Source organism: Saccopteryx leptura, chromosome 3 (assembly GCF_036850995.1).
Source record: "Saccopteryx leptura isolate mSacLep1 chromosome 3, mSacLep1_pri_phased_curated, whole genome shotgun sequence".
Lineage (NCBI taxonomy): Eukaryota > Metazoa > Chordata > Mammalia > Chiroptera > Emballonuridae > Saccopteryx > Saccopteryx leptura.
The window spans coordinates 93,628,175-93,655,704 of record NC_089505.1 but is presented as its reverse complement, the minus strand read 5'-3'; the positions used below and the strand labels follow the sequence as shown (position 1 = coordinate 93,655,704).

At 49.9% G+C, this 27,530-nt stretch overlaps 1 protein-coding gene across 4 annotated transcripts in view; it reads right to left on the bottom strand.

Annotated features, from left to right (window-relative positions):
- Positions 1–2,049: 2,049 nt before the first annotated feature.
- KAZN (kazrin, periplakin interacting protein) overlaps positions 2,050–27,530 on the bottom strand; it is a 763,503-nt gene continuing 738,022 nt past the window's right edge. For all 4 annotated transcript variants that reach the window (XM_066375120.1, XM_066375121.1, XM_066375122.1 and 1 more), the window contains 7 exons: positions 17,734–17,939; positions 17,093–17,211; positions 9,479–9,710; positions 8,921–9,022; positions 5,776–5,942; positions 3,431–3,542; positions 2,050–2,532 (listed from right to left, as the gene is read on the bottom strand). In XM_066375120.1, the coding sequence (XP_066231217.1) occupies positions 2,368–2,532; positions 3,431–3,542; positions 5,776–5,942; positions 8,921–9,022; positions 9,479–9,710; positions 17,093–17,211; positions 17,734–17,939 (1,103 nt within the window). In that variant the 3' untranslated portion in view covers positions 2,050–2,367. The remainder of the gene's footprint in view (positions 2,533–3,430; positions 3,543–5,775; positions 5,943–8,920; positions 9,023–9,478; positions 9,711–17,092; positions 17,212–17,733; positions 17,940–27,530) is intronic.

Here is a 27,530-nt window from a genome sequence, read left to right as displayed (position 1 = left end):
ACCTCCTGCTCTTCTTGCTCACCCTTGCAGCAGAGTTGACATTTAGGGCTTTTCCAGCAGACAAGCCCACCTGATGTGACTCTGTGGAGTCTGTTTATTTATCAGCCAACCTGCTCTCCTGTTGAAAAGCCAGCTCCCGGCGCTCGCCTGGCTCCAGGGATACGAACATCGGAGAGAAGGTGTGATCAGGGCATCATCTGGACCGAAAGGTGCGTTTGAGGTTGCCCACATTGCCCCAAGCTTTCCGGCCTAACACCATTCCTGCCAGTGATCCCTAATTGTCTGCTCGCCCATCTTGTCCCCAAAGGGAGGGAGTCAGGGAACAATGAGAGCTTCACTTCTGACTAGTCGGGTGAACATCAGTTTCAGATAACCAGGTCTGCACTCAGTCACCATTCTTGCTCACCCTGCGGGAGTAACTGCCCTCCTGGTTTGCTGCCCCCCTGAGAGGCAGATGCTGGGTCGCCGGGTCACCCAGCCTGGAAGCTGCCTCAGGAATGACCTGTGGCACCAGTTTAGCTCTCCTGCCCGGGCTCTGTAGCACCGGGCCCCACGTGCAACCCCGTAAAGAGACTGGACGTTGGAGCCTCAGCTAATCCAAGGCAGGTGCCAGCACTTCACCCCCAGGCCCTGGAATCTGAAGTGAGTCCCTAGGAGGCCAGACATTCAGACAAAAGGAGGCGTCTACCTGTCCACCCACTAGGGATTTGGTTCCCCCGGGGTAGGAGGCTGTGCTTATGTTAAGGTTAGAGAAAACACCCTGGTCTCGGAGTTGGGAAGGAATGCTCCAGTTCCTTGGGCCTCAGCTCAATTCTCAATTCGCTGAGTTGAAGAGCTCTCGGAGGCTGACTCCTGCTGCGAGTGTTGGAAATTCACGCTTCTCCTCGACTCTTGGAGCAAACGGCTTCAGTAGAAGTGGAGCATCGTGGTTCCAACAAATGACTCGTGCTGATAACTGAAGTGAAAGTAGAAGCCCAGTGCATTTGTCCTTCCCAAATCATCTCTCAGCCTAGAGGTCCAGGAACTCAAGTCTGAACACTTAAATCAGACTGGTTTCTAAGGGACTGTGCACACGGGACTTCTCTCTCTCTCTTTGTTCCATCAAGCCCAGTAGGGGGCTCTAGAGAGCTGAAACATTAAACATTCCTTGTCCTCCTTTTGCACATTTCTTCAAACATAACACAGTTAGAGAGAAGCAGTTCAACATTAGAAATGGGAAATTAGCCCCTCCACCCCTAACTTCCCACCCGTCTCCTGAGAGGTTACAAAGCATGTTACAGACATTAGCAAGTGTTAATCCTTACAACATCCTTGGGAGGGAACCAGAAGTATTGTAGATGAAGAGGTTGAGGCACAGAGAGGTGAGGCCACTGGGAAGAAGCCACACAGCAGAACAGCGGCAGAATCCAGCAGAGGGCTGGGGGTTCCCTCCACCATCTGAATGTCTTTGCTCTGCCAGACTCATCTCAGTGAGGACACTGGGTGAGCACACCTCTGTGTCAGCTGACAGAGACATCACAACAAAGGTTTGCCGGGTTAACAGTGAACATTTCCCTGTCCCCCAGTCCCAGATCTATCGGCACATTTGGTACAGTTGTCATGAACCTAAGTCAGTCATCCCTGACCCTGCTATCTGCCATACCTTTTACCCCGACGATACCTGCATTTCCTGGGAACATTGCTGCCCACCCCCACCCTGCATGGATCACTGCTCGGGCCCCAGCTTGTGGAGCAGCTCCAGGGAGGATGGAGCAAACAGCCACCCCACGTGACACGGGGCTTTCAGGGTAGGGGAAATGACTTCCCCTTTTTGCTTTTTCCCAAGAGAGATGCAGTGACCCAAAAGAGCAGCTACGTTCTCCATCTGGGGCGAGGATGGACATCTCAGCATGAGGCAGCGTTTTCTCGCCGGCCACCTCGCTGGCTGGGTCCCATGCTGACTGGTCTGCTTCAGGTTCTGCCTGCTCTGACAGCTGTCACTGCTGGGCTCTGCATGTCTGGGTGGAGTCCCACCTGCTCCTCCTGGGAGGGAGTTTTGGGGCATCATGGGTCTCTTTCCACCTTGGCAGCCCAATTCAAGGCTCCAGGACAATGGCTGATAGTCACTCGGAGGCAGGGGCTGGATTTGGAGGGGCTGGGCGCTGTAACAGGTCCTTTTGGCCAGGACACTTCCATTGAGCAGGAAGTCCATGGCGGGCGCCTCCTCATCCCTTGTGCTCCCCTCTGAAATTGCAGCAGTCCGTTGGGATGTCCCCCAGGACCAGAGGAGCCCCCTCAGCCCAAGGTCACTATGTACAGGGGCTATGGCATCTGGCCACTCTTCCTCCATGTGAGTCCCCATGTTGGGTCTGGCAGAGCATCAATTCTTTACACGTTGGTGACCTCCAGGCCATTGTAGCCTTCCAGGCGGCACTGCTCTGGCCTGCCCTGGGGGTCATCGTCTCCGCAGTCTTCGTTTTGAAGAGAGCCATAGTCATCATGGAAATCAGGGTCTTTGCTGCTGAAGCCCCTTCCGATCTTCCCCAGGGGCAGCTGAGAAGAGAGGAACGAGACCAAAAGACAGGGGAAGAACGGAATTGAATGTTTGGATCTGGGAAATGTGGTGTCTCCAGTTTTAATTGCTGTGTGACTTTGAGTAAATTAACTAACCTCTCTGTGCTTTTCCTATTAGTAATAATATTCCATGGCTCAGGGAGACAGAATTTTGTGAGTTAACGTTAGGAGAGAGCTTTGTGTTCCCTACAGAAAGGAATCAGTTGGTTACCAAGGGTGAGGACAGGCATAGTCTCTGATTATCCTCAAATCTCCCACCCTCCTCCTCAGCAGGAGGACACTTGGGAACAGGTATAATGAAGAAGAGACCGTCTGAGCACGGGCATGAGGTCTGACTGCATTCCCAGGTCAAGGAGAAACACTGTAGTTCTGCCTGGGTCCGCTCAGGACTCTGTTGGTCTGAGTCTGTGATCAGCCCCACACCACATGTACACATGTTTTCACATCAGAGGCTCATCTGCTGTGATTGGTCAGGTCATGAGTTCAAAATCTAAGTCAGCGGCTCTCAGAGTTTGGGGTGCTTTGGAATCCCCTGGGCAGCTTGCATGCAGGGTTCCCCCTCACCCCAGAGGTTCTCAGCTTTAGGACTCCAGGTGGGTCCCAGAGTTTGCATGATAAACAACCGCCAGGTGACTCTGATGCAGGCAGGTGAGACCCGCACCTTGAGCCACTACTTTACACCTGTGGGGCTTCAGCATCATACTGGTGCCTGGAAAGCAGCTTCCAGGGCCTCTTTCCCAGCTGCACCTGTGACCTGGCTTGGGAGCCCCCTGTCCACAGGCCTCCACAGGAGCTGGAAAAGGGCAGAGTGGGTCTAGATGACAGAAAGACCTTCCCAGACTGCAGGACTCACAGGGGGACGCATAGAGTGACTTACCCGGCCAGCCTTGTACTTGATGCCACTGTTCTCCTCCTTTCCCGCCCGGGGGACACTGGAGGACCTCCCGGGGGGTGTGCCAAAACGCTCAGCCTCCCGAATGCCCGTGGAGCTGGGGAAAGACCCATTTCAAGTGAGTTGGGGGGGGGGGTTGTCCAGTCATCACCTGTGTTCCAGAGATGTGCATACTCACACATCAGTGGTCCCTCTTGGCCCCTTAGACATGGTGTCCCTGGGGCTGTGTGCTCTGTTGGGGGAGGGGGTCACAATAGCATTTCTTTCATAAGGTTGTCATAGGGATTGAGATGATGCATGCACTGGGCCACAAGGCTGGCCCACCATGAATAGTTGCTATGACTGTATCTCACTGTGACCAGCACAGGCTGTGCGGAGCACAGATCTGGTTTGAGTCCCTAGCTGTGCCCTTGTGCCAGCTGATGACCTAGCTGGGCCTCAGTTTCTTCATCCATACAATGGGGCCCGGTAAGCGAGTCTGGTCTTAACAAGCTACATCCTGTGCAAAGAGTATAGACAGAGGAGTTTGGGGACGTCCCTGCCACTGCCATGCCAAACTCTCCCTCATTTTACCCATAGCCGCTGAAACCCCACTTTGTGACTCCTTGAATTAAAACTCAAGAAAACACAAATGCTTCAAGGAATAAACCAAGTACAGGACTAAGGTCTTTGGAGGCTTGACATAGCTAATTGGACATTTCTAGTCACTTCGTCAGACCTCAAGGGAATGGGGCACTGGAAGGATAAATTTGGGTGAGGGAGGGTTCTAGAGAACAGGGCACCCCAGTGGGATTTCCTAAGTCAATGCAGGGGGCATCTCGGGCACTGAAAAGGCCTGTGGCACAGGAAGGAAGGCCTTCCAGGCATGGAGTCACCTTTGCCAGAGGGGCTGACCTGAGGGCTGAGTCTCATCCAATCAGACAAGGGTTTAGGAGCCCGGGATGGAAGGAAAGATCATTGATTAGCCACCTACTGTGTGCTGGGCCTGCCGCCAGGGCCCTCACCCACGCTGGCTCCTGGAACCCCCTCAGAAGCCCTGAGAAGGAGCAGTGATTACCCCCATTTCAGGAGGAGGGAACTGAGGGCAAGTTTCCTGCTAAAATCACACAGCCGGTGGGGGAATCTCACTAGTGCGTGAGAGTCAGGTTTCTGAGTTCATAAAAAAAAAAATCGCTTTTCTCCACTGAAATGCCAGTGAGAACCTGGAGCCCACGTAACCGACTCAAGAGGAAAGCACTTCACTGACATACGTGTGAGGTCAGGGGACGTGAACTGTTGGTTATCCTGGGGCACCTGCGTGTCAGGCACGTAGCATGCCGTTGGCCTCGCTGAAGTTTTGTAACAGGGCCTCAGGGATCATGTCTAATAGGGAGTGGAACTAGGTACTGTTCAGCCCCGCCAGAGACTTCCTGGTGGAGGTCACTGCTGTCCTTGCTGGCAGGTGCAGCACTGCCATGGGCCCTGTCCAGTCTTGAGCAAGTCATTGCCTCTCTCTGAAGTCTCAGTTTTCTTATCCATAAAATGGGGGTGATGATCCTTTCTCATTCAGCTTCCCTCATAGGGAAGAGGATCAAATGAAATGATATGTGACAACACTTGGTTGGTGGCAATGTAGGAAATAAACATGCTGTTTATTCCCATCATGTTGCTGTTACTCCCATCACCATAGTTCACCCTGCCTGAAATCAGTCTGGGATACATCCTGGGTTAGCCCCCGTCTCTATTCGAGTACACAGCAAGTGCTCAATAAAGGATCATCTAACCCCAACTGCAGTCATCTTAAGGGGGAGACTCCACTGGGAACAGCCTGGTTTATCTGTCCAGGTGTTTATTCTCTGGTCATTTTTCAGAGGAGGAGACTAGGGTGGGTAGGCTGACACAGCCTGTTCGTTGGGACCATAAACACCATTAATATGCCTGTCCCTTTCCCCAAATCTCCAACCCTTTGTCCCTACAGTTATCCCTGTCCGAATGGCCGCCTCTACCTCTTGGGCCAGTGCAAATGCTCCCCAGCGCCTCCCACCCCACGACGTGGCCTCTGCTCATTCTCATTCTCCAGTTGCTGAGTGCCGGGGTGGAGGTTGGGGCGGTCGGGACGGGATACCTAACCCCCACACTTTATTCCAGACCTGACTGTCCCTCCACCTCCACATCTATGACATTTGGGCTAAAGCACATCACTTCTCTGAGCCTGTTTCCTGATCTGTAAAAGGAGACCAACCACTTTGTTGCAAGGGCCGAGCGGGACCCAGTTAAGTGAGGGCCCGGGATGGGAAGGCAGGACTGCCCGCTTCCACAGCCGGGAGTCGGAGTCGGCGGAGCATGCGCACCTGGCCGGGTGGAAGACGGTGCTCATCTCCTCCGCCAGGTGTCTCCGCAGGATGTGCTTCCCGCTGGGGATCCCCAGGGCGGTGGCCATGGCCTCAGCGTTGAACGTGGGTTCCAGCACCAGCACGGCGCCGTGGACCCCGCTGTTGGTCAGGTTGTCTGCATACTCCTGAGGGAAGGCACGAGGTGGGTTAGTCTGGGGGCCACCTGCTGGCTGAGAGGGGGCCTGTTAACCTGCGAGGGCCGCCCTATTGACCTGATGGGGCAGCCCGCTGGTCCACGGAGGCCCAAGCTCCAAATAGGGATATGCTCCCAACAGCAAGGCTTGGCCCCTTGGGGACCAATCATTTTAATACTGAGCCTTACTCTTTTGGGGCCACGAGGGCAGTGACCAAGACTATTTTGTCACTGACCTATCCCAGACCTTGGCAAGCATCCCGTAGTACCTAGGTGAGAAAATGGACCTGAATTCAACCCCACGCTTGCTCTAGAGCAGTGTTTCCCAACCTTTTTTGTGCCATGCCCCACCTTAACCTTTCTAAAATTTTTATGTCCCCCCCCTATGTAACATACATAATTTTTAACATTAAAAAATTGATTTGTTTACTTAATAAACATAAATGATAGGTTCTAGGAAGAAATCACTATGAAATTGTTAACAAAACACAGTAAGTGAAATTTCAAAACATATAATGAAAAACAAATTTAAATTCCAAATAATTTTAATACAGATTTTTCTATATTAATTTATTATTTTAATTTAGTGTGATCCTTGCGCTTGATGCTTGCTGCACAGAGATTTTATATTAGGTTCCAATTTGGTTAGCTTTAGTCTCAAGTCTCCACGTTGTGTTATATCCAGACGATTTCTTTTTTTTACCAATAAATCATTTACAGCACTAAATCCACATTCAGCTAAAAATGAAGATGGAAACGGTAGCAATAGTTTTCTTGCACATTTGGTTGAATTTGGGTATTTGATTTCTGTTTCCTCACAAAGCCATGCCATCGCTCCTTTTATATTAAATAAAGCTTTAACTGACTCATCATTTTGCAATTCTGCGAGTTCTTGATACTGCATATTTGATATATCAGACAAATCCACTAACATTGGCTGCATCATCCATGTTGGGAAATCAATTTGTTTTAAATCAGAAAATCTTTCTTTTAAATCAGCCGATAGAATATTCAAATGATTGACAATAACAAGTAAAGCGGTATCAGTTACTTCACATTTTTGGAGCCAATGAAACTGTTTAAAGTTTTTGTTGTTAATATGTTTCTGACATAACTCAATATTGGTAATGAAACCAAATATCTTTGCTTTTGCATCGACAAGAGTTTTATTTGTTCCTTGAAGTTGCTTATTTAATATATTTAGTTTTTCAAAGATATCGGCTAAATAACTCACAAATGCTTTACCATCTATTGTTAACAGATACTTCATTTCAGGTTTGTCGCTTAAAAAATCACTAAGAGTATCAAACAGTTCCATAAATCTTTTCAAACAGTTTCCTTTACATAGCCATCTTACTTCAGTATGAAGTAAAAGTCTCACATGGTCTTCATTTTGTTCTTCACAAAATAGCTTGAAAAGACGCTCACATTTGGCACTAGCTTTAATAGCATTAACACACTTTATTACTGTATGTAATACTTCATTCAGAACAGGCGAGATATTTTTAGCTACCAAGTTTTCCCTATGAATAACACAATGCACAAGAATCATTTCTGGATTCGCATCTTTCATCAATTTTAAGCAGCCATTTTTCTTGCCCATCATATTGGGAGCACCATCTGCAGCACAAGATGTTATATTTTTCATTGGTATATCATTGACATCTAAGTAGTTTTTTAGCTTATTATATATATCTTTGGAGGTAGTGGTGCTTTCTAATCTTTTACAGAACATTTCTTCAGCAAAATGTCCTTTATCAATATATCTTATGTAAGTTATCAATACTGCCTCACTGTCTCTCAAAGTTGATTCATCCATTTGCAAGGAGAATTTTCTTGTTTTCAGCTTTTCAATAAGTTGTTTTTCAATATCCTCACTCATTTCGTCTATTCTTCTGCTAACAGAATTGTTACTGAGTGGCATAGCTTTTACATCTTTGTCATCTTTTTCAAGAACCGTTTTAAGAAATGCTGATATTAAAATATGTGTTAAAATATATTCAATGTGACATAGAGTAAACGTATACTAAAAATTCATATTTATTTAAATGTATATAACACATTTACTATACTACCACCGCAAATCAAAAGGTATCTATATTTTTCCACTTGACAAAATTTTCTGGAAAGTTATGCTTCTAAAATTAAAATTGTCGTGCATGCACTATTATAGCCCCAATAATATTTATAAAATATTATTGCTTTCTAGCCCCGATGCAAGAAGTACTTAATAAAGAGTTTAATATTGATAAAAATAAAATCAAATACTTACCAATTATATCTATACAATATATATATGTATATTTATTAAATCAACGAGCTTTTACAACAGTTTTGACTGACACTTATTTCAAATTAACACCAACTGAATGATGTGAAACACTACAGAAGTTGCGATGGGCCAATTAGGTGAGAATAACTGCGTTGTTTAGCGAGTTTTTAAAACGTCCAGGGTTCCCCGCGGCAGACGGCACGCTCCGCGGTGAACCCGAACCCAGGACGAAGTTTACTTGACGACGCCAATCACCCAGTTGATATTTTGGTCTCGTCAAACTAAATTATACTTAATAATTATTTACCGCAATTATTTAAGAATTGCATTTTTTGTTAAATTTGGCACCGATATCTAGCATTGCATTTAAATGGCCCGGGGCGAAAGAGTTAAAGTCGTGTCGAGTCCATTTTCAAATTGCCCCCCGTGGGGCATGGGCCCCACGTTGGGAAACACTGCTCTAGAGAGCGAGGATGGCCCAGCACCCCACTGTCACTATGAGGAAAGCATCAATATTGGGAGTCCTGTTGCAGGGGCGGGGGGTGAGCAGTTCCTGCCTCTCTTTAGTGACGGGAGGTGGGTTATTCTTACCAGCCTGGGTAAGGATGCCTCAACTCACTCAAAAATGGATATTGATTTACGCACAAAAAATGCAGGGTTTACGTCTGCCTGAAGTCACACCCGCCATCACCCCTCACCTTCAGATCAATATCTCGCACCCACTTGAGCACCCGCTGGTTGGTCCAGACCACAGGGTCTGTGTTCTGTGTCTCGCAGCGAGCCCGGCGCTCCTGGAGGGCCTGGTGGGGAGGGAGACAGTGGGTCAGTTTGGGGAACAAGGGAGCATGCTGAGGTCACATGGGGAGCGAGGGGCTACAGTGCTCACGGTTTCCTCAGAGTGCCTGTGTGAGGATAAGTAGTGAGTTACTGGGGAGTGAGCATTCACCACTTCCCTTGAATTGAGCACAGGGTCTGCCCCATGCTATAAGCACTTGTAGGAAGGAGGGATGGAGGGGTGGAGGGATGGAGGGGTAGAAGAATGGAGGGATAGAGAGATGGAAGGATAGAGGGGTGGAGGGATGAAGGGGTGGAGGGATGGAGAGAGGGAAAGATGATGGATAGTTGGATGGATGCATGCATGCACACACACATGCATGGGTGCTTGGATGAATGGGAAGATGATTGCATGGACAGTGAATGCCAGAGATAAAAGCAAGGCTGTGGGAGGAGCCTGCACCCCACATCCTGGTTCTCACCTCCCTGCTGAAGTTCACTTGGTACAGCAGCTCGATGCCTAGGAGGATGCTGACCTGGTGGAACTTTTTGGACACATTCAGGTGCTTCTCCAGGTCTCGCTTCATCAGGGAGTTCAGCATCCGCCCATCGACCAGGTGGTTTTGGAAGGCCTGGGAGTACTGGGACAGGCCGATGTCATTCAGCCAGGCCTTGGCCACCCAATGATGGTCCAGGTCAGCGGCTTTGGACAGGCTGGTGAGGAGAGACATAACCAGAGAGAGGGATGGGTGGGGAAAGGAAGAAGAAATAGAGGGACAGGCAGAAATGGCGCAGAGATGAAGACAGAGGGAGAAAATAATGGTGGGGCAGGAAACCAAGAAAGGTACAGAGATAGACAGGAGCAGGGATGGAATGGAAAGATAAAGGGGAAGAAATGGGGCGAGAGGGGGATAAGGGAAGAGAAAGAGGAGGGAGGGAGGGAAGAAAGGAGCGGGGTGGAGGGGGGAGGGAAAGAGGAGAGGGACAGAAAAAAACCAGAGAGAAAAAGAAGACAGAGACATCCATCTATCTGTCTGTCTTTCTATCAATCAAGAGAGAAAGCCCCAAAGACCAAAAATGGAACAATAGAGAGAGAGGGGATAGGACAAGAAGAGACCACATTCGGACACTAACCGTGAAAAGAGACAGTGACAGACAGCAGGGACATATGCAGCAGGAAGCAGCACCTCTGAGGAGAGCCCTACCCTGCCCAGCCCATCCTGGGGCTTCTACAGACCCCCGAAGTCCCCAAGGCCTTGGCCTGGCCCCTCTCTGCTTGCACTTCAGCCAGAGTCACACAGTGGCATGTCTTGGAATCAGAATTAAAAATCTACATTGTTTCTATTCGAAGTCCTCTCTCCTCCCCACACCTCAGATTTCTTTGTACCCCACACAAAAACTTTCCCAATGCCACACACATAGTAGGTGCACCACGAATACGGCTCAAAGGCATGAAAGGGTAGATGCACCCGGTGAGGGCAGTGCAGTCGGCTGTCGTTCCCTGATGGCCACATGGTGGCAGCCACGCAGAAGGAATAAGGACAGCACCTCCCACCTGCGGGGACTTAGGGAAATGACCAGAGGCGCTGTCAGGTAGGGGAGCAGCACGGTCTAAGTGGGAGCAGCAGGGGACCGTGTATGATGATGGACTCACAGAGGATGCCGCCCTCCTTCCCAGGCCTGGGATCAGGGCCAGCGAGCATCCTTCCTTTCCCTGCCGGGTAGAAGGAACACCCTCTTCCTCCATCCCAGCTGGGGCTGGTGGAGCCCGTGAGAAGGGTAAGAGACTCCGGGGGCCACCTTCCCATCCACCCCAGACGTAACCCTGAGTCTCTTACCCTTCTCACGGGCTCCACCAGCCCCAGCTGGGAACATCCACCCAGCTGGAGACCTGGGTTGGATTTTCAAATCCACCTGACTCAGTTTCCTCCTTCTGACTCTCCACTGCTCCCTCCAGGTACCATCCTCTCTCCCCCGGACTTTGCCCTGTAACCACTTCCCTGCTCTGCGCCCTTCCCAGTCCCTTCCCCAGGACAGAGCTGACAGATCACGCCTCCTCCTGCCGCTGGTCCTCTCTGGCTCCTCCCAGGCCTTCCTCCATTCCACGAATGTGCGTAGAGCAGCCACCGAGCACTGTGCTCGGGCTGGATGCTGCCGTGTAGCAAGCACATCTTCCCCTGTGAGCCCTTCCCTTCCTCCTCCACCCTCACGCCCTCCATCTCTGGGGGACAACCATCTCCAGAGCTCACGGTTATTTCTGTAAATGAGAAGTCCTAAATTCACATCTCTCCTCTCTTCCAAGTCCCAAATTCTGGGTAACTGCCCCCTTGACATCTGGCTGTCACAGGCATCTCACATTGAATGGGTTCCAAATGAAATGGCCCGTCCCCTCATCCTGCGCCTCCCTACCCCCCACCGTCACCCAGCTCCACGTCCTCACCTGCCTGGCCTCTTCCCCCTCCCACCCTGCCTGTCTATCAGAGTGGTCAGTGCGTCTGTCCCTTTCTCTCCTTTTCTGGGTACAGGCCACGACCACCTCTGGCATGGATTTCCGCCACTGCCTCCTGACTGCCCCACCCGCCTTGTCCTCTTCTAATGCACTCTCCCCACGGCTGCCAGGCGGACTTTTAAAAACATCCGTTAGATCCTGTCATTCCTCTGCTTAAAATCCTCCCGTGGAGGAACCTTCCATGCATATTACTAAGTGAAAGAAACCAGTCTGGAAAGATGACATGCCGTGTGATTCCAACTACGTGACATTCTGGAAAAAGCAAAACGATGGGGACAGAAAGAAGAGCACTGGTCGTCAGGGCTGAGGGGAGAAGGGAGAGTGAGGGAGGGACGGGCAGGTGGAGCACGGAGGGTGCGTGAGGCAGTGGCACGGGCCTGATACTGTGAGGACGGCTGTGTGTCATTATAGGTTTGCCCACACTTATAGAACTCACAACGCCAAGAGTGAACCCTAATGTCAGCTATGGCTTTTGGGTGGTGACAACGTGTCAATGCGGGTTGAGTAGGAACAAATGTTCCACCCAGTTGGGGGATGTGATTGTGAGGGAGGCCATGCATGTGTGGCAGCAGGGGGTTCATGGGAAAATCTCTCTGCCTTCCCCTCAATGTTGCTGTGAACCTAAAAAAAAAAAAGTCTTAAAATAATGAGGGTGGTAGCAAAGAGTTGTTTTTTTTAAACAAGGAAAATTGAAAGAATTCATCAGCAGCGGAATGAACTCCAAGAAAGGGCAAAGGAATTTAAGAGGAAAGAAAATAACGGCCATGTGGAAATTTGGACCACACAAAAGAATCAAAAGGAGAACTCCTATAACTCAACCACGAAAAGAGAACCCGATTCACAAGCGAGCAGATGATTTCCTTAGACATTTTTCTTAAGATATCCAGTAAGCATGTGACAAGGTGCTCAACTTCACCAATTATTAGGGAAATGCAAATCAAAACTACAATGCAATACCAGCTCACACTCATTAGGATGGCTACTCTCAAAACCCCCGTAGAACAGCGCGTGTTGTTGGGGCTGCGGAGGAACCGGAAACCTGTGCGTGGTTGGTGGGGAGGTAAAAGCGTGTAGCCGCTGTAGAAAACAGTGCGTTGGTTCCTCAAAAAATGACAAATAGAATTCCATATGACCCAGCAATTCCACTTCTGGGTGCATAACCCCAAAGCATTGAAAGTAGGGCTTTGAAGAGGGGTTGGTACACCTACATTCACAGCAGCATTATTCACAATAGTCAAAATGAGGAGGCCACCCAAGTGTCCATCAGTAGACGAATGCATGAGCAAAAGGGGGTGAATACATAAAACGGGATTATCATTCACCCTTTGAAGAAGAAGGAAATTGTGCAATATGCTCCAACACGGATGAATCTTGAGGACAATGTATAAGGAAGCATATTATTTCCATACGGAAACCATAGCACAGAGGCAGGGGAGCAAGTCATTTCATACTATGGACAAAGTTGTATAATAGTAATGGAAGACAGTGGTGATTGTGTATACTATAAACCCTAGAACTACAAAGAAGTACAGTTCATAAGCCAGTAGTGGAAACATTCAACTAATAACAAGTGAAAGTCGAAAAAAGAAGGACAAAACGTAGATTTAAATAAAACGATACAAGAAAACTGCGGTGACCTTCCTCTGCAGGAATAAAATCGGAAGTCCTTGGAGGGTCCTAACAAGGTCTGCCCTCCCCTCCCACTCCGGGGGGGGGGCAGGCTCTGGGGGACTTACAATGTGCGCTGAGCGCTTTGCCACTCTCTCTGTGGGGCGCCCCGTCCTTGCCTCCCCCTGCACCCGGTCCCTTCCAGCCCTGCCCGAGGCTCACTTCCCAGCCCCTCAGTCTCAGTTTTTTCTTTACAGAGGCTGTGCTGTCTGAAGTTGCTTCCCCAGCCCGAGCCCTCTGCCTCTAAGTATTCCCTTCTAAGCTCTAATCACACATGGAACTTGAAAATTAATTGATTTGAGCACAGGGATTGTTCTCAGCGAGTCAGCCAGCCTGGTGCCTGACACACACAGCAGACTCTACATTGAAAGAGTGATTACAAGAAGTGTGGGCTCCTGGCGTCACCTCCCGCCCCTCACCCACTGGGAACCACTGTGCCTGATCCCAGCGGCCAGGGCCTCCTCATCTCCCTGTCTGGAGGCCTGTTCTCCAGCCTACCTCACCCTCCGCACCTGCCTAACTCTCACAGGACTCTGCAGAGATATCTCTCTCTGAAGACATTCAGGTCACTTCTGCTGCTGGGTCAGGACCTCTCTGTGCCCAGAGCCTCCAGGGAGTCCCATCCCTATACCTGTCACCCTGGATAACGGCTGCTCATCTGGTCAGCTGCCTGTTAGACCATCAGCTCCTGGAGAGCAGGACCTGGTGTGGCATATAGATCGACACCCAGGGGCCCCACCTGGCTCCGAGTTTATGCTCAATAGCTTCCCATGCATGGAGGACAGCGTGAGCGGAGCATTGACTCCGGTCTACTAGGAGGCTGCCCAGGACAGAGCGCCTGAACTGGAACCTTCTGTCAAAGACCAGCTCCTTTCTGGGATGCAGGCAGACCCCCTTCCGGTCCCTCTAGGGCAGGCTTCATCCTGTCACTTCGGAGGGACACTTTGCAGGCACAATCATCACTGCTCTCTGTCCCAGACCTCTGAATCAGATGCCACTGGGCCAGGGCTGTCCCCGCTGGAGACCAGAACGACCAGCAAATCAGTGTTACAATAAGTTGTGGGGCAGCATGGTGGGCGGGGCACCTCGCCAACCTACTGGAGAGAGGCCCATTCATAATCAGCAATCTCCATCCCCCTGCCGACAATGAATGCACCCCTGCCCTCCAAAACGTTCTCCTTTCATTAAGTTGTCCCCATGGGGCCCCAGCTTGGCAACACTTTCTCAGCTATTGTTCTGAGCTACTGGAAGTGCCCAAGTTTACTAAAAATGGCATGACCTTACAAGTAATTTAAGGCATTTTATAAAATTTGACACTGCTCCCTCCCTCCCCAAATGGGGTAGATTAGGCCCTGAAATCTGAGTTCGGACACAGATTTAGTGAACATCTGGGTCATTATGCAACACAGAAAACACAAGACTGCTGGCTTCGAGACCTCGCACCTCCATGCCACAGTTTCCTCATCTGTAAAATGGGGCTAATTGTGTTAGCCTCCTGGAGTTGTGAGGACTAAATGGTAAGAGAAGGGAAAACCCTTAGCACAGGATCTGGGACACATTAAGTGTTCCATCAGTAATAGCAGGAGGAGCTGTTGCTGTTGTTTTAACACCAAGGGGACACAGGGTCCTGGAAAGGGAATTGACGTCAAAGTCAGATATCTGGTAGTGTGACTCTGTGCCCATGACTTCTCTGGGCTTCATTTTCTCCCTCTTTAAAATGGGGGTAAAAATGCCTATCCTACATTGGTGTTGTGACAGTTAAATAAAATCGTATCCAAAGTGGCAGGTGATAGTTTGGCAAGTGTTGGTGAATTTTTTGTTACCAGTATTTTAGAAATAAGGGAAGCAGACCCAGAGAGGGCAATGTCATGCCCAAAGTCACACAGGATGTGTTCTGTATGATGACCTCACTGGGGTTCTTACCCTAGAGATCTATGGGTGGGTCAGAAGATCCCAGAGTGCAAATTTGTGAAGTTTTGTATATTTCTTCTGGCAAAAGTGCTAGAAGTCTTTATTTGATTCTCAAAGGGGCCATGGTCCCCCAAAAGTTGCAGAACCACTGGTCTAATTTACTCTCCTTCACTTCAGAGGTGGAAAACTAGTTCTAGAAAGAGCAAGGTCACATGGCAAGTTAGAGACAGGCCAGATTTCCATGGGGAATGAATGAAACCCTTGAATTAAGGCCCCTCCTTCCCCAAGAAGCCCTGCAGTGTCCAGGGCTGGGCCCACAATCCTTGGAAACAGTCCTGTTTACAGCTCTTGTGTAATTTTCCAGAACCATTTACATCTGGCTGCTGATCTGAATCCACCCCATAGAATCATAGCTCCTAGCAGGCATCCCCAAACTACGGCCCGTGGGCCACATGCAGCCCCCTGAGGTCATTTATCCGGCCACCCACCACACTTCCGGAAGGGGCAACTCTTTTATTGGTGGTCAGTGAGAGGAGCACTGTATGTGGTGGCCCTCCAATGGTCTGAGGGACAGTGAACTGGACCCCTGTGTAAAAAGTTTGGGGACCCCTGTAGAGGTTCTTGGGGTCAGCCATGTTTTGGGGGGAATGTGAGGGAGCCCACATTTTAGAGGGAAAGCAGGCAGCCCTACCCTATCTGGTGAATTCAAGCAATATTTTCTGACTATGTCAGGAGTGGGACCAGAGGGCGGGAGGGGGTTCCCACTGGGGTGATCACGGATGGTGAGAACTTTTGGGGGTCCCAAGGAAGTCACTGGTCAGGAGTGGGTTGTGAGTGTGAGGTGCTGTGGGACATCTCAGGAGGGGGATCTCAGCGGGGTGCCGCTCCTCCTTGTAGGACCAGCAGGGGCCTGACTCTGGCTTTGCTGGCTTTCAGCTGCTACCTGAGTTTCTGACCTGATATCATCATTTCCTGCCACCATGAAATGATGCCCAGCATCTCCCAGACACACATTTTTTGGTCTTCCTGCTTCCAAACCAGCCTGATTTCCCAGCCCAGCCCTCCTCCGCCCTCCTCTTTTTTTTTTTTTAAATCCATAAATCTGCCTCTGCAAATAATAGCACACACCGCCATGTTTGATTAATTAACTGCACAAAAATGATGGCGAAACCAGTGAAGAAGATAATTATGCAAAACAAAAGTGTCAGATTCACCAGCTTGTTCCTTCTCTGCACTCTGAGCACTTCAGTGTGTGTGTGAGTGTGTGTGTGTGTGTGTGTGTGTGTGTGTGTATGTGTGTGCACACACGCACGGGGGGGGGGGGTAGGTCGTCCCCTTTTCCCTGAAGCTGCTTGGTGAATGAACAAGTCCTGCTCACAAAAGGTCAGGAGAGAGGCAGGCAGGAGGTAGGCCAGTGGGGGTGTTCTGAGCAATGGGGGGAGAGCGGTGGGGACACACCTGAAGGAGGGACCTCTGGCCATTCCCTGGTGTGCTTCCTGAAAGGAGACCCCTCCCACCCCCACCCCACCCCCACCCTCACCCCTATCCCTGCCCCGCTCTGTCCATTCCTTCCTCTGTCCCGCCCCCCTCCTCCCTGCCTCTGCTGCCTTCCACACCCTGGAATCGTAGGAGCTGGGGTTTCTGCTGGAAGCAGGAAGAACAGACGTTGTGGCCAAATTCCCAGATCCACGCGGGCCGGCCCACCCTTGGAGATAGAAGAGTTCTGGGGGTGGCGTGAGCTCTCCCCGACTTCTGCACTGGGGGGATCATAGGGCCTCTTGGGTCTCACTTATTCCCTGTTCTCCATCTTCTGTGAGTGGGACAAGCATGTGCCTGGGCCTCCTGCTTAGTGGCATCTGGGACCATTTCAGTCACACCTGTCATTCCACACACTTGGCCCAGCTTACAGCGCCCCTTCACCCCACCTGTGTGATCAGAGATCTTGGGGGGACTTTCTCCCTCTCCCTGGCGGCCCACTCAGGCAGGGTGCGTGTGGGGCCGGGCTCACCTCCTGCCGGCCTCGGCGTCGCGGTAGTCCTCGATGGCCAGCCGGAGCTTGCGCCGGTGCAGGGAGCTGCACACGCCCAGGCCCAGCTCCAGGTCCTCGTCACTCAGGCTCAGCAGCACCTGTTCCCCAGAAAGGAAGGGACTGAGAGCCTGGAAGGGAGGTTTGGAGGGACACCCGAGGCCTCCCAGGACTGCTGTTGGCCGGGGCTGAGCCCCAGAGGGGACTGCTGGCTGGGACGACCTCTCCCCGGCTCCCTGCCCACCTTCCCCGTGGTCAGAGCAGAGCACCCGGAGCATCCCTGCAGCCCGCCGCGGGCCGGGGCTCCAGGAGGTAGGTGGATCACCACTCAGGCCAAAGAGCCCTCCAGTGAGGCCTGCCTCCCTTCGGCCAGGTAAACGGAGGCTAGTCCCATTTTGGAGATGAGGAGGCTGAGGCTCAGGAGGGTTATGTGCCTTGTTAGGGAAACATGATGATTTACTAGGAACACCGGGGCCTGAACCTAGGCCAGCCAGCTGGCTCCTAGATTACACCTCCTCCTAACCCTGAGGGTGCGAACTGTGAGGGGGGCCGGCCAGCTCAGGGTTGGTAACACCCATGGGAGGGCCAGGGGGCATTCCCACTGGGGACCGGGGGTGCCCTACCTTCCCGCTCTTCACGTTCTCCGCACAGGCCTTGACGTACATGGGCATGGCCATGACCACCTCCAGCCAGGCCTGCACGGTGCCGGCCTTCCAGTGGGACATGGGGGTGGTCCTGACCAGCTCCACCTGCTGCAGCCGATCCATCTGCTCCTCGCCCTCCGACAGGCTGAGGCTCTGCCTGGTGGGGCTGCACTGACTGTCCGAGTCTGCAACACACAAGCACAAGGGCCATGCTGGGGGGGGGGGGGGAGGGTGCGAGGCAGGGGGGCAGGGACAGGCAGGCTGCACCCTCTGAATGTGCATTCCCGGGTGCAGGAGGAAGGCAGGGATGTCTTCCCCCCATGCATTTCTTATTTCAAAAATCAAAGTGGCTTTTGTTTTGTTTTTCTACCCTTCCCCCATTACCAAAGTAATCTATGCCCCCTCAAAGAAAAGAACTTTAAAAAATTCATCCAGAAAAGAATAAAAATAAAACAGAAAGTGAAAAGCGCCCCAAATTCCACACACTCAGAGACAGCAGCTGTTAGTGTTTAGCTAAATGTACTTTGGGACACACAACTTCCCGACTACAAACACACACAGACCCACGCACCACGCGATCCGTTTTGTAACATGCCATTCTTAAGTACACTGTGGGACATCCTTCCGTCTCAGAAAGACCCGTAATGTCTTCTGCCTGCACAGGACTCGTGGGATGGATGCTCTGTCATGCGTTTCCCCCGCCGCCTGTTGAAGGACAAGGGTCCTTGCCCATTTTTCACTATTGCAAACAACGCAGCATTAGTCATCTTTGGGCATCTTTTCTTAGGAGGGTGGAGCCCAGCTTCATTCCTTAACACATCGGAGCCTGTTTCCGGAATGGCCCTCCGGATAACAGAGTCTCTCCACCAGCATGTTTTAACCCTAGTCCTCCACCTACGGTCGGCTGCATCACCACCTGATAAACAGACCAAGCTCAGGTTGCACAGAATCAGCCCAGGGTGGGGGAGAGTATCTCCTGCCTAAATAGAGCAGGGTTAAACGAAAACCCAACAGACAAACTCAATACCATGAGAAACAATAAGTGTTAACCAGTAAGCCTGACTAGAAGGACCAATATTGTATATTGTAAATCATAACAATGTAAAAAAAAAATCCTTATCCTTCAAATCAGGCATGCCGTTAACAGTCACTGAGTTTGGGATCCGGGAAGAACGGTTATTTCCTTCTTGCCTTTGCGTAATGCCAAAGTTCCATTATAAACATGTATACATGGATAATAACTGGAAAAAAAACAGCAACAACCAGGAAGCAGTATAAATGATTACTGATGGGAGTTTATCTGAATGAATGTTGGTCCATTCACATGTTGGAATATATGCGGTGAGAAATCGGTCACAGGAGAATATTTTTGACATGAGAAAATGGTCACAGTCTATCTATCGCCAAGTAAAAAAGCCCCATGTAAGACAGCAGCAGGTACAGTGGATTCCCAAGAGTATTTTTAAAATTATATATAATCTCTTATGTATAACTGTAATCATGGATATACATATATGAATGTGTATATAAATTTATATGTATATAATATACTAGATGGATAAGTGTTAAAGTCTTTTATCTCTGGAAAGGGGTGATGGGTAATTGCACGTGTGTGTGTGTGTGTGTGTGTGTGTGTGCAAATGTGTGGGTGTTCCAGAGTATTTGTGTCTGCACACTTTTCTGTTTCCCAATTTTACTGCATCGACTATATTACTTTTGAATTTGAAAAAAAAAAAACACCCCACAGCCTGGAAATCTCACTTTTTCAAGTTACAAAGCCCTTCCCCCCATTTCTTTTACCTCCCTCTGTTTAAACTCCTTGAATGACCCCAGGAAAGATGACATCAGCTTGGTGACTACACATTCTTATGTCATGCCAGGTCCCCCAAACCTTTCTCCCCATGCCTGGAGGCCACTAACTGCCCAGACAAAAGCCCTTCAGCACCCACAGCAACCTGGCCTGGAAGATGCCACCCACGGTCCAGCAAGGTGCCAGGCAGAGTGACCTGGACGGGCAAGGGTGACTCCTTGTGTCTCAGTGTCCACCTCTGTAAAGCTGGCATGCTGCTGCTCCCTGCCACCTGCATCACCGAGTGACAGGGGATGACAGACAGGTCTGGGCTATGCCAGGGCGGGTAGGGGTTGGGGTGCGACTGCAACATTACCACACTTCCTTTCTCAGGTGGGTGGAGGCCTCTCTGGCCCTGGTGAAACGCAGATGGGCACTTTGCAGGTCACCAGTCTGAGCACACATGTTGCCATGGCACCCGGGAATGTGGAAACAGCAGCTGTCTCTGCAGCTGGTCCTGGGGACTCCAAGTTCTTCTTGGTGAGTTTCCCTGAGGGGTGCACAGGCCCAGCCTAGGTGCCCCCTCCTGCTGATGGCAGACTCCCAAGGATAGGCTTGGCTTGAAGGGAAGTCTTTCTGCCCGGGTCCTATAGGGATTGATTGGCCAGGGCACACAAACAGGGTGTTCTCCTTGGGTTGGAGAGAGGTGGGAGCCTCTGTCTTGTCCCTATAACCGAGTCTTATTTCTGTTATTTGATGATAATGTCTGGGAGAATCTGGTTACTCAGAATTCCAAGACACAGCTCCTGTTGTCCATTTGGGCCAGGCCTGCAGGAAGGGTCCAGGCTTTGGAGTTGGATAGACCATGGCTTCGGGTAAATTTCTTTACTGCTTGAAGCCTCAGTTTTACCATCTATACATTAGGTATAATAATATAGCTCCTAGATGAATATGACTCTTATAAATTTTAAATGTGAACCCACAGTAGGCATTCAGTCAAGGGAGGCTGTCATTGGTAATAAAGAGCCCCGCTCTAGAGGCTTGGGCACTTCTTGGCTACACCTAGAATGCAGCTGTGGTTGCCCTGGTCCCAATGCAGTCCCGGGATAAAATGTGGCTTGAATTCAGCTCAGGTGCTTTGGGAGGGAACCACGTCCCCATCCTTGTGGATCCCACCTGGGCAGGAATTCATTGCCCCAGCCAGACTCCCGTCTGGTCCAGGTGGGCGGGGCAGGAACGTCTGTGAGGTGAGGGCTGGATTTGTGTGTTCTGTGCCAAGGTGAGCGGTGGGCTGTGTGCAGTGCTTGGCTCTGTCTCCCCAAGTAAGGGAGATAAGGGGGCCTAAGAAGAGGGAAGATGGCCAAAGATGGGTAGCAGGAGTCAGAGAGACAGGGACAGAGAAAGACAGAGACAGAGAGGGAGAGGGGAAGAGAGGTAAAGAGAAGACGCTGGAGCGGAGGGAAGAGAGACTCAAAGTGCGAGCCTTCTGGAAATCACACTGCAGCAACGAATACAGCGAGCTAGACAGGAAGGAGGAGAGAGTGCGTGGGGGTGGAGAGGCAATGGCACACTAGTGGACAGACAGAACAACCACCTCCAACTTGCTTTGAGAGTGTTTTCCTGAGCGCGATGCGTCTTTAGGAGCATGCGCGGCCGGATCTGCGGCTCGCAGGCTCCAGGCCTGCACGGGGACCTGGCTTTGTGATCCCGGTTATTTATGGACTCCGGGTTGGAGGAGTGCCAGAGACCAGGCTGAGTTCAAACGAGCAAACCACACATGTCGGTTTCCGAGAGAAGACAGCTCTTGGGCACCCGCGCCCTCAGCCCACGGCCCCAGACTGGACTGCGGAAGAAGATACTGCAGATGGACGGCAGAGGAGGCGACTTGGAGGTCCTGCACCATGAATTACAGGCAATTTCCAAATGCTGCCGTCATGGTGCCAGATTCTATGTCTGGATTCTATCAGTCTGGGCGTTTATATCCTTTTTGTATCAGCCTTGAGAGTGGGGATAACTCATGTTTATAGCCAGGCAGCTCAGTGAGGGCGAGGACTTAAAGGGGCCTGGCCGAGTCTCAGGACGGGCCACCAAGAGGTGGCCGCTCTGGATCCTTCTGAACACCGGGCGGGGATAGTGGTCACTTTGGAAAGAGAGATTCTGCCTTCTCCCTCCCATCTCCCAACACAGGCACCACGGGGTGTCAGTAGTTAGTTACAGACCTTTCCCCAAACCCTGCCCACAGAAGCGATTGTGGGAGCCTGGCCCAGAGGTTGGCAAACTGTGGCCCGTGGGCCAAATTCAGCCCTCTGCTTGCTTTTCTAAATAAAATGTCATTGGGACACAGCCGTACCCATTTGATTACACATGGTCTAAGGCACCTTTCTGCTGCGGTGGTGGAGCTGGGGAAGCAGTGGCAGGTTGTCAGGTCCAAAATCCCAAAGTATTTAATCTGACTTGGTAGAGATGATCCTTAGAAACTTTGAGGCTCTGAGGTTGGCATTGGAATATTGGTTTGGGAAAACGTTTGAAATGTTCTCAGCCTCACTTTGCATATCTGTGCAATGGGATAATAATTATGTCTAGTCGCACGAGTCTATGTGAGACTAAATGAGATGATGTGTGAAGTTCACAAAATGCTCCGCCTGGCATACAGTGAACATTCAGTGACTGAGTGTCACTGACGCCTGCAGGCTCATGTCACGTATGGCTAGCCCACATTCAGACATGCTAGTGGCATAAAACACACACACTGGACTTTGAACAAAATAATGCAAACTATCTCATTAATAATTTTTATGTTGATTACATATTAAAATAATACTAGTTGGGGTATATGAATTAAATAAAATATATTAAAATCCATTTCACTTGTTTTCTTTCTACTTTTTACTATGGCTACGATGAAATCTAAAGTTACATAGGTGGCCTGCATTGTATTTTTAGATAGAGTTGGCCTGAATGGAAGATTTTGTTTGTTTGTTTGTCTGTTTTCTCATTTCCTTCCCCTCCCCCCTCATTTGATTTTGAAGGTGAAGCACCCTAGTTCTGTGTTTTTGGTTCAGTGGTTCTGGAAGCGTGGTGCCTGAGCCAGACCTTCAGCAACACCTGGGAGCTTGTTAGAAATGGAAATTCATGGCCCTGGCTGGTTGGCTCAGCAGTAGAGCATTGGCCTGGCCTGTGGAAGTCCCGGGTTCAATCCCTTCTCAGGTACACACTGCTTCTCCACCCTTCTCCTTCTTTTTCTTTCTTTCTTTCTCTTTCTCTCTCTCTCTCTCTCTTCTCCTCCTGTAGCCATGACTCAAATGGTTCAAGCAAGTTGGCCCTGGCACTGAGCTTGGCTCCATGGCCTTGCCTCAGGTGCTAAAATAATTTGGTTGCCCGAGCCACAGAGCAATGGCCCCAGATGGGCAGAGCATCACCCCATGGGAGGCTCTCCAGGTGTATCCCTTGTCTGTCTGCCTCCCTGCCTGCCACTTAATAAAAAAAAAATGAAAGAAAAAAAGAAATGAAGATTCTTGGAGCTCAGCAACAGTCTGAGTTGAACAAGCCCCTCATTCTGATGCATGCTGATTGTTCTAGACCCACTCCTTAACGATTGCCCTTGAAAGCTTATCCTGCATATTTAACTTAACAAAACTGAATATTGATCAATATCTTCATACCTTCTTCAATATAGCAAGATTATTTAAAACAAATTAATTTTGGTCACTCTTTTTTGTTTGTTTGTTTTACAGGGACAGAGTCAGAGAGACGGATAAATAGGAACAGACAGACAGGAACAGAGAGAGATGAGAAGCATCAATAATTAGTTTTTCATTGCAACACCTTAGTTGTTCATTGATTGCTTTCTCTTATGTGCCTTGACAGCGGGCCTTCAGCAGATCGAGTAACCCCTTGCTCGAGCCAGCGACCTTGGGTCCAAGCTGGTGAGCCTTGCTCAAACCAGATGAGCCCAAGCTCAGGCTGGCGACCTCGGGGTCTCTAATCTGGGTCCTCCGCATCCCAGTCTGACACTCTAACCACTGCGCCAGAGCTTGGTCAGGCTGATCACTCTTTCTGACGTACACCCTACCACATTGAATATTTTAATTCTGTCCTGTTTAAAAACCCCACAATTCAGACATTGTCATCATTATTTTATACTGATAATATTAAAATAATTCACCTTCCTGTTTACCAATTTCTTTGTTCCTCGTTTCTTCTTGTGTCTTAGACCTTATGACTAGGACAATGAAGAACACAATTTAAAAGTTTCTCTGATTGAAATTATTTTGGTGGTAAGCTCTTGCAACTTTCGTTGATCTGAAAAAGGTCCATTTCACCCTTGTTTTTCAAAGTGTTTTTGCTGGGCACACCGTTTTAGGTTGACTGTTACTTTCTTTTAGTACCTTGAAGACATTGCTCCATTGCCTTCTGTCTTCCTTTTTGCTAAAGACAAGTCAGCTGCCAGTTTAACTGTTCTTCGGTTAGTTACTTTTAAGGATCCTCTCTTTGTCTTTGGTGTTGTTCTTCAGTTTCATTATGATGTGGCTAGATGTGGATTTCTTTTTATTTACTCTGGTTGATAGGAATTATGCTTTCTATATCTGTGGGTCCATTTCTGGAATATTCTTGACCATCATCTCTTAAAAATATGACCTCTTCTCCGCTCTCTTCGCTTCCTTCTGGAACTGGACTTTATGTTTCCCTTTTCTCATAACTTATTGCTGTCCAAAAGAACTTTCCTGCAACCATGGAAATATTGTATAATCTACATTGTGCAATATGACAGCTATTAACCACCTGTGCTTATGAGCACTTAAAATGTGGCTGGTGCAACTGAGGAACTGAGTTTTAAATTTTATTTAATTTTAATTAATTCAAATATACATTGACATTGCCACATGTGGCTAGTGGCTATTGTCCTGGATCAGAGAGCTCTAATTTTTCCTTCATCATTTTCTTCAACTTTCTCTTTCAGCATTGCATTCTGGGTAGTTTCCTTAGACCTATTTTCCATTTAAAAATTTCTCTCTTCAGCTATTTTTCTGCTCTTTAACCCTTCCTTTGATTTTTTTTAAATGCTATCAATGATATATTTTTGTTTTTAAAAGTTCTATTTGGTTCTTTTTCAAGATTGCCTAGTCTTTTTATTTATTAAAAAAATATTTTTAATGTGAGAGGAGTGGAGATAGAGACAGACTCCCGCATGTGCCCTGACCGGGATCCTCCCGGCAACCCATCTATCTGGGCTGATGCTCCAATCAATCAAGCCACTGGCTGCAGGAGGAGAAGGAGAGAAGGGGGAGAAGGAGGGGGAGAGAAGCAGATGGTCGCTTCTCCTGTGTGCCCTGACTAGGAATCAAACCAGGGACATCCACATGTTGGGCCAATGCTCTACCACTGAGCCAACAGGCCAGGATCAAGATTGCCTGGTCTTTTTAGATAATCTCTTGCTGTTTGCTCATATCTATGATTTTGTCTTACATTTCTTTAAATATTACATTCATATTATTTTGAGGTTGGTATTGACAATCAGTGTAGCTGAAAGGCCTGGAAGGGTTTAAATTTGCTGTTTGTTTCTACTGATTCCCATGCATGCCGAACTCATATTTGATCTTATGGGAATCTAGCGTCCAGGAGGAGAGAGGGGTAGGCTCTGTTCCTATACTTTGCCACACCCCAGGGTTTCCTCCCCTGTTAACAGTCCTGATATCAGCACCTGTCCCCAGGACGGACCCCCGTTTTTACATGTGGTTATCACTCACTGCTCTTGTTCTGGGACTGGCTCAGAGCTTTCTGGTTTTGGACAGGGGCTTTGGGCGTTTCCTGGGTGAAGCCCAGGCTCCTTACATGACAGACTCTGTGGGAACCAGCTGGCAGTGCCAGCCTCTCCTCAGTCTCTCCCCGGCCCCCAGCACCCTGGGCACTGGCTTCCTGCACTTCCCCAACGATCCTGCCTCCCCACCCCCATCCCTATCTGTTCCACCTGCTGCTCTCTCTGCCCGAAAGGTGGCCTGCTGCTGTCTTCTCTGCTTAGCGAACTCCTACGAAACCCTCATGATCCCATTTAATTGTTACCTCTTTCAGGGAACCCTTCTCTGGTTACCTAGTGTAGGCCAGCCACCTCCTGAAATGCACACACACATTCACGCTCACAGTCATCCAGGCACGTTCTGCACCGCCCGTCTCATGGCTGAAATTCATTAAGGGCTGTGTAATGATTTGACGAGTGTCTGTGCCTCTTACTAAATGGCAAACTCCAGGAGGTCAGGAGATGGGCCTGATTCTGTGCCCTAGGTATCCTGGGTACCTAGCTGTGCCGTGCTGGGAAATGTTTAACAACCAGTTTAAAAAAAAAACAAAAAACAAACTACCGACCATGGCCGATTTTAGTTACTGACACGAGGCCACTTGGACATGACATGGAAATCGGTTCGTGAGCCTAGATGAGCCAGTTCCAGCCCACTGCTGCCTGGGGCAGGAGGACCTCTATCAATTTTGGTTAAAAGAAGGCAGGCAGAAAGGGAGGTAAGAGGGTAGGAGAAGGCCTCCCCCTGTCGGTTCACCTTCTGCCGACCCCACCATTCAGCCATAGCTGCTGCGCTCCCTTGATTGCATCACACGGTCCCATTCCTTTTTCTCTATGGAGGGCGTCTCGACCTTGACATTATTAAATGACATTTGGGCCAGATCCTTATTTGTCATGAGGGCTGTCCAGTGCACTGTGGGCTGTTAAGCAGCATCCCTGGCCTCTACCCACGAGCGGCCTGTGGGAGGTGCCCTGGGGGCCTGCAGTGTGCCTGCTCCCAGCTCCCTCATCCTCCTGCCCCGGGGCCCCTCCGTCCTCAGACCAGCCCTGCTCGTGTGGTCAGCTACAGCAGAAGCTCCCGGCCCTGGGGCAGTGGCAGGAGAGCCCCTGCCAGTACTTTTCAAGCCAAAAGCTGAATCCTTATTTTTTTTAAACCCTATCATTATAATGTAGAGAAGTGACATCTCACGGGCCAATAATGGCCACCGCTGGATGGAGGTGCTGGAGCTCTCCTCACAAGTCCTGCAAAATGTGTGCGGAGGACAAGCCTCAGGGGGGCAGGCCGAGGGGATCAGATGGTGCAGGTTCAAATAGCAACAAGCCATTAGGCCTGCAGCTGCTGGGGACAGCATGACTCCGGGGCGGGGTGAGAGGGCGCCATCAACGCATAGTCCCCCTGACCCCAGGGCCACGCGGCCGCATGGGGCTCTGAGCTGAAAAGCTAATGATTCCCACCCTCACGAGCCCCTTAAAGTGCACTGACCCATAAAGTACACAGAGAAGTCCAACACACTTTGTTTTTTTTTTGTTTGTTTGTTTGTTTTTATCAATGATAACTACTTCATGCTTTAAGGCAGGGGTCTCAAACTCGCAGCCAGCGGGCCGCATGCGGCCCGCCCACCAATTTTGTGCGGCCCGCAGACTAATCAAACTTCGTGGATTAGTCTGCGGGCCAGTCTGCGGGCCGCACAAAATTGGTGGGCAGGCTGCATGCGGCCCGCAGGCCGCGAGTTTGAGACCCCTGCTTTAAGGGAAAAAATCATATCCTTTCCTTTTCGCTCATTTTTGGTGCCGCTGCCTGGCAAGGGCCTGAGCTTGTGCTCACTCGTCTGTTCTCTGGCCTGACAGCCCCTGTGTCCTCCACCTCAGAGGAATCTGCCTCCACTCATGTCTTCCCGCCAGCCCCTCCTCCCACCCCCCGGGACATTTCCAGGTGGTCAGGGGAACTGACTTCCTGGCTTAGCTTGGCAAGGCTCCAGCTGCTCTGTCCTCATCCCCCAGGTAGATACTCTGCGAGTATTTCCCGTTTCTCAGACTTAGGAGAAAGATGCTAAGGAGAGACCCGGAAAGGCAAACACGTATCCATCCAATGACAACCACTGTATGCTTTAAAGTCATCAACCCAAACTTCCCCTTTTCCTCCTTGCTAACCTGTCCTAATGCTAAATAGGATCATGTTTGGGAAGTCCTTCTGAG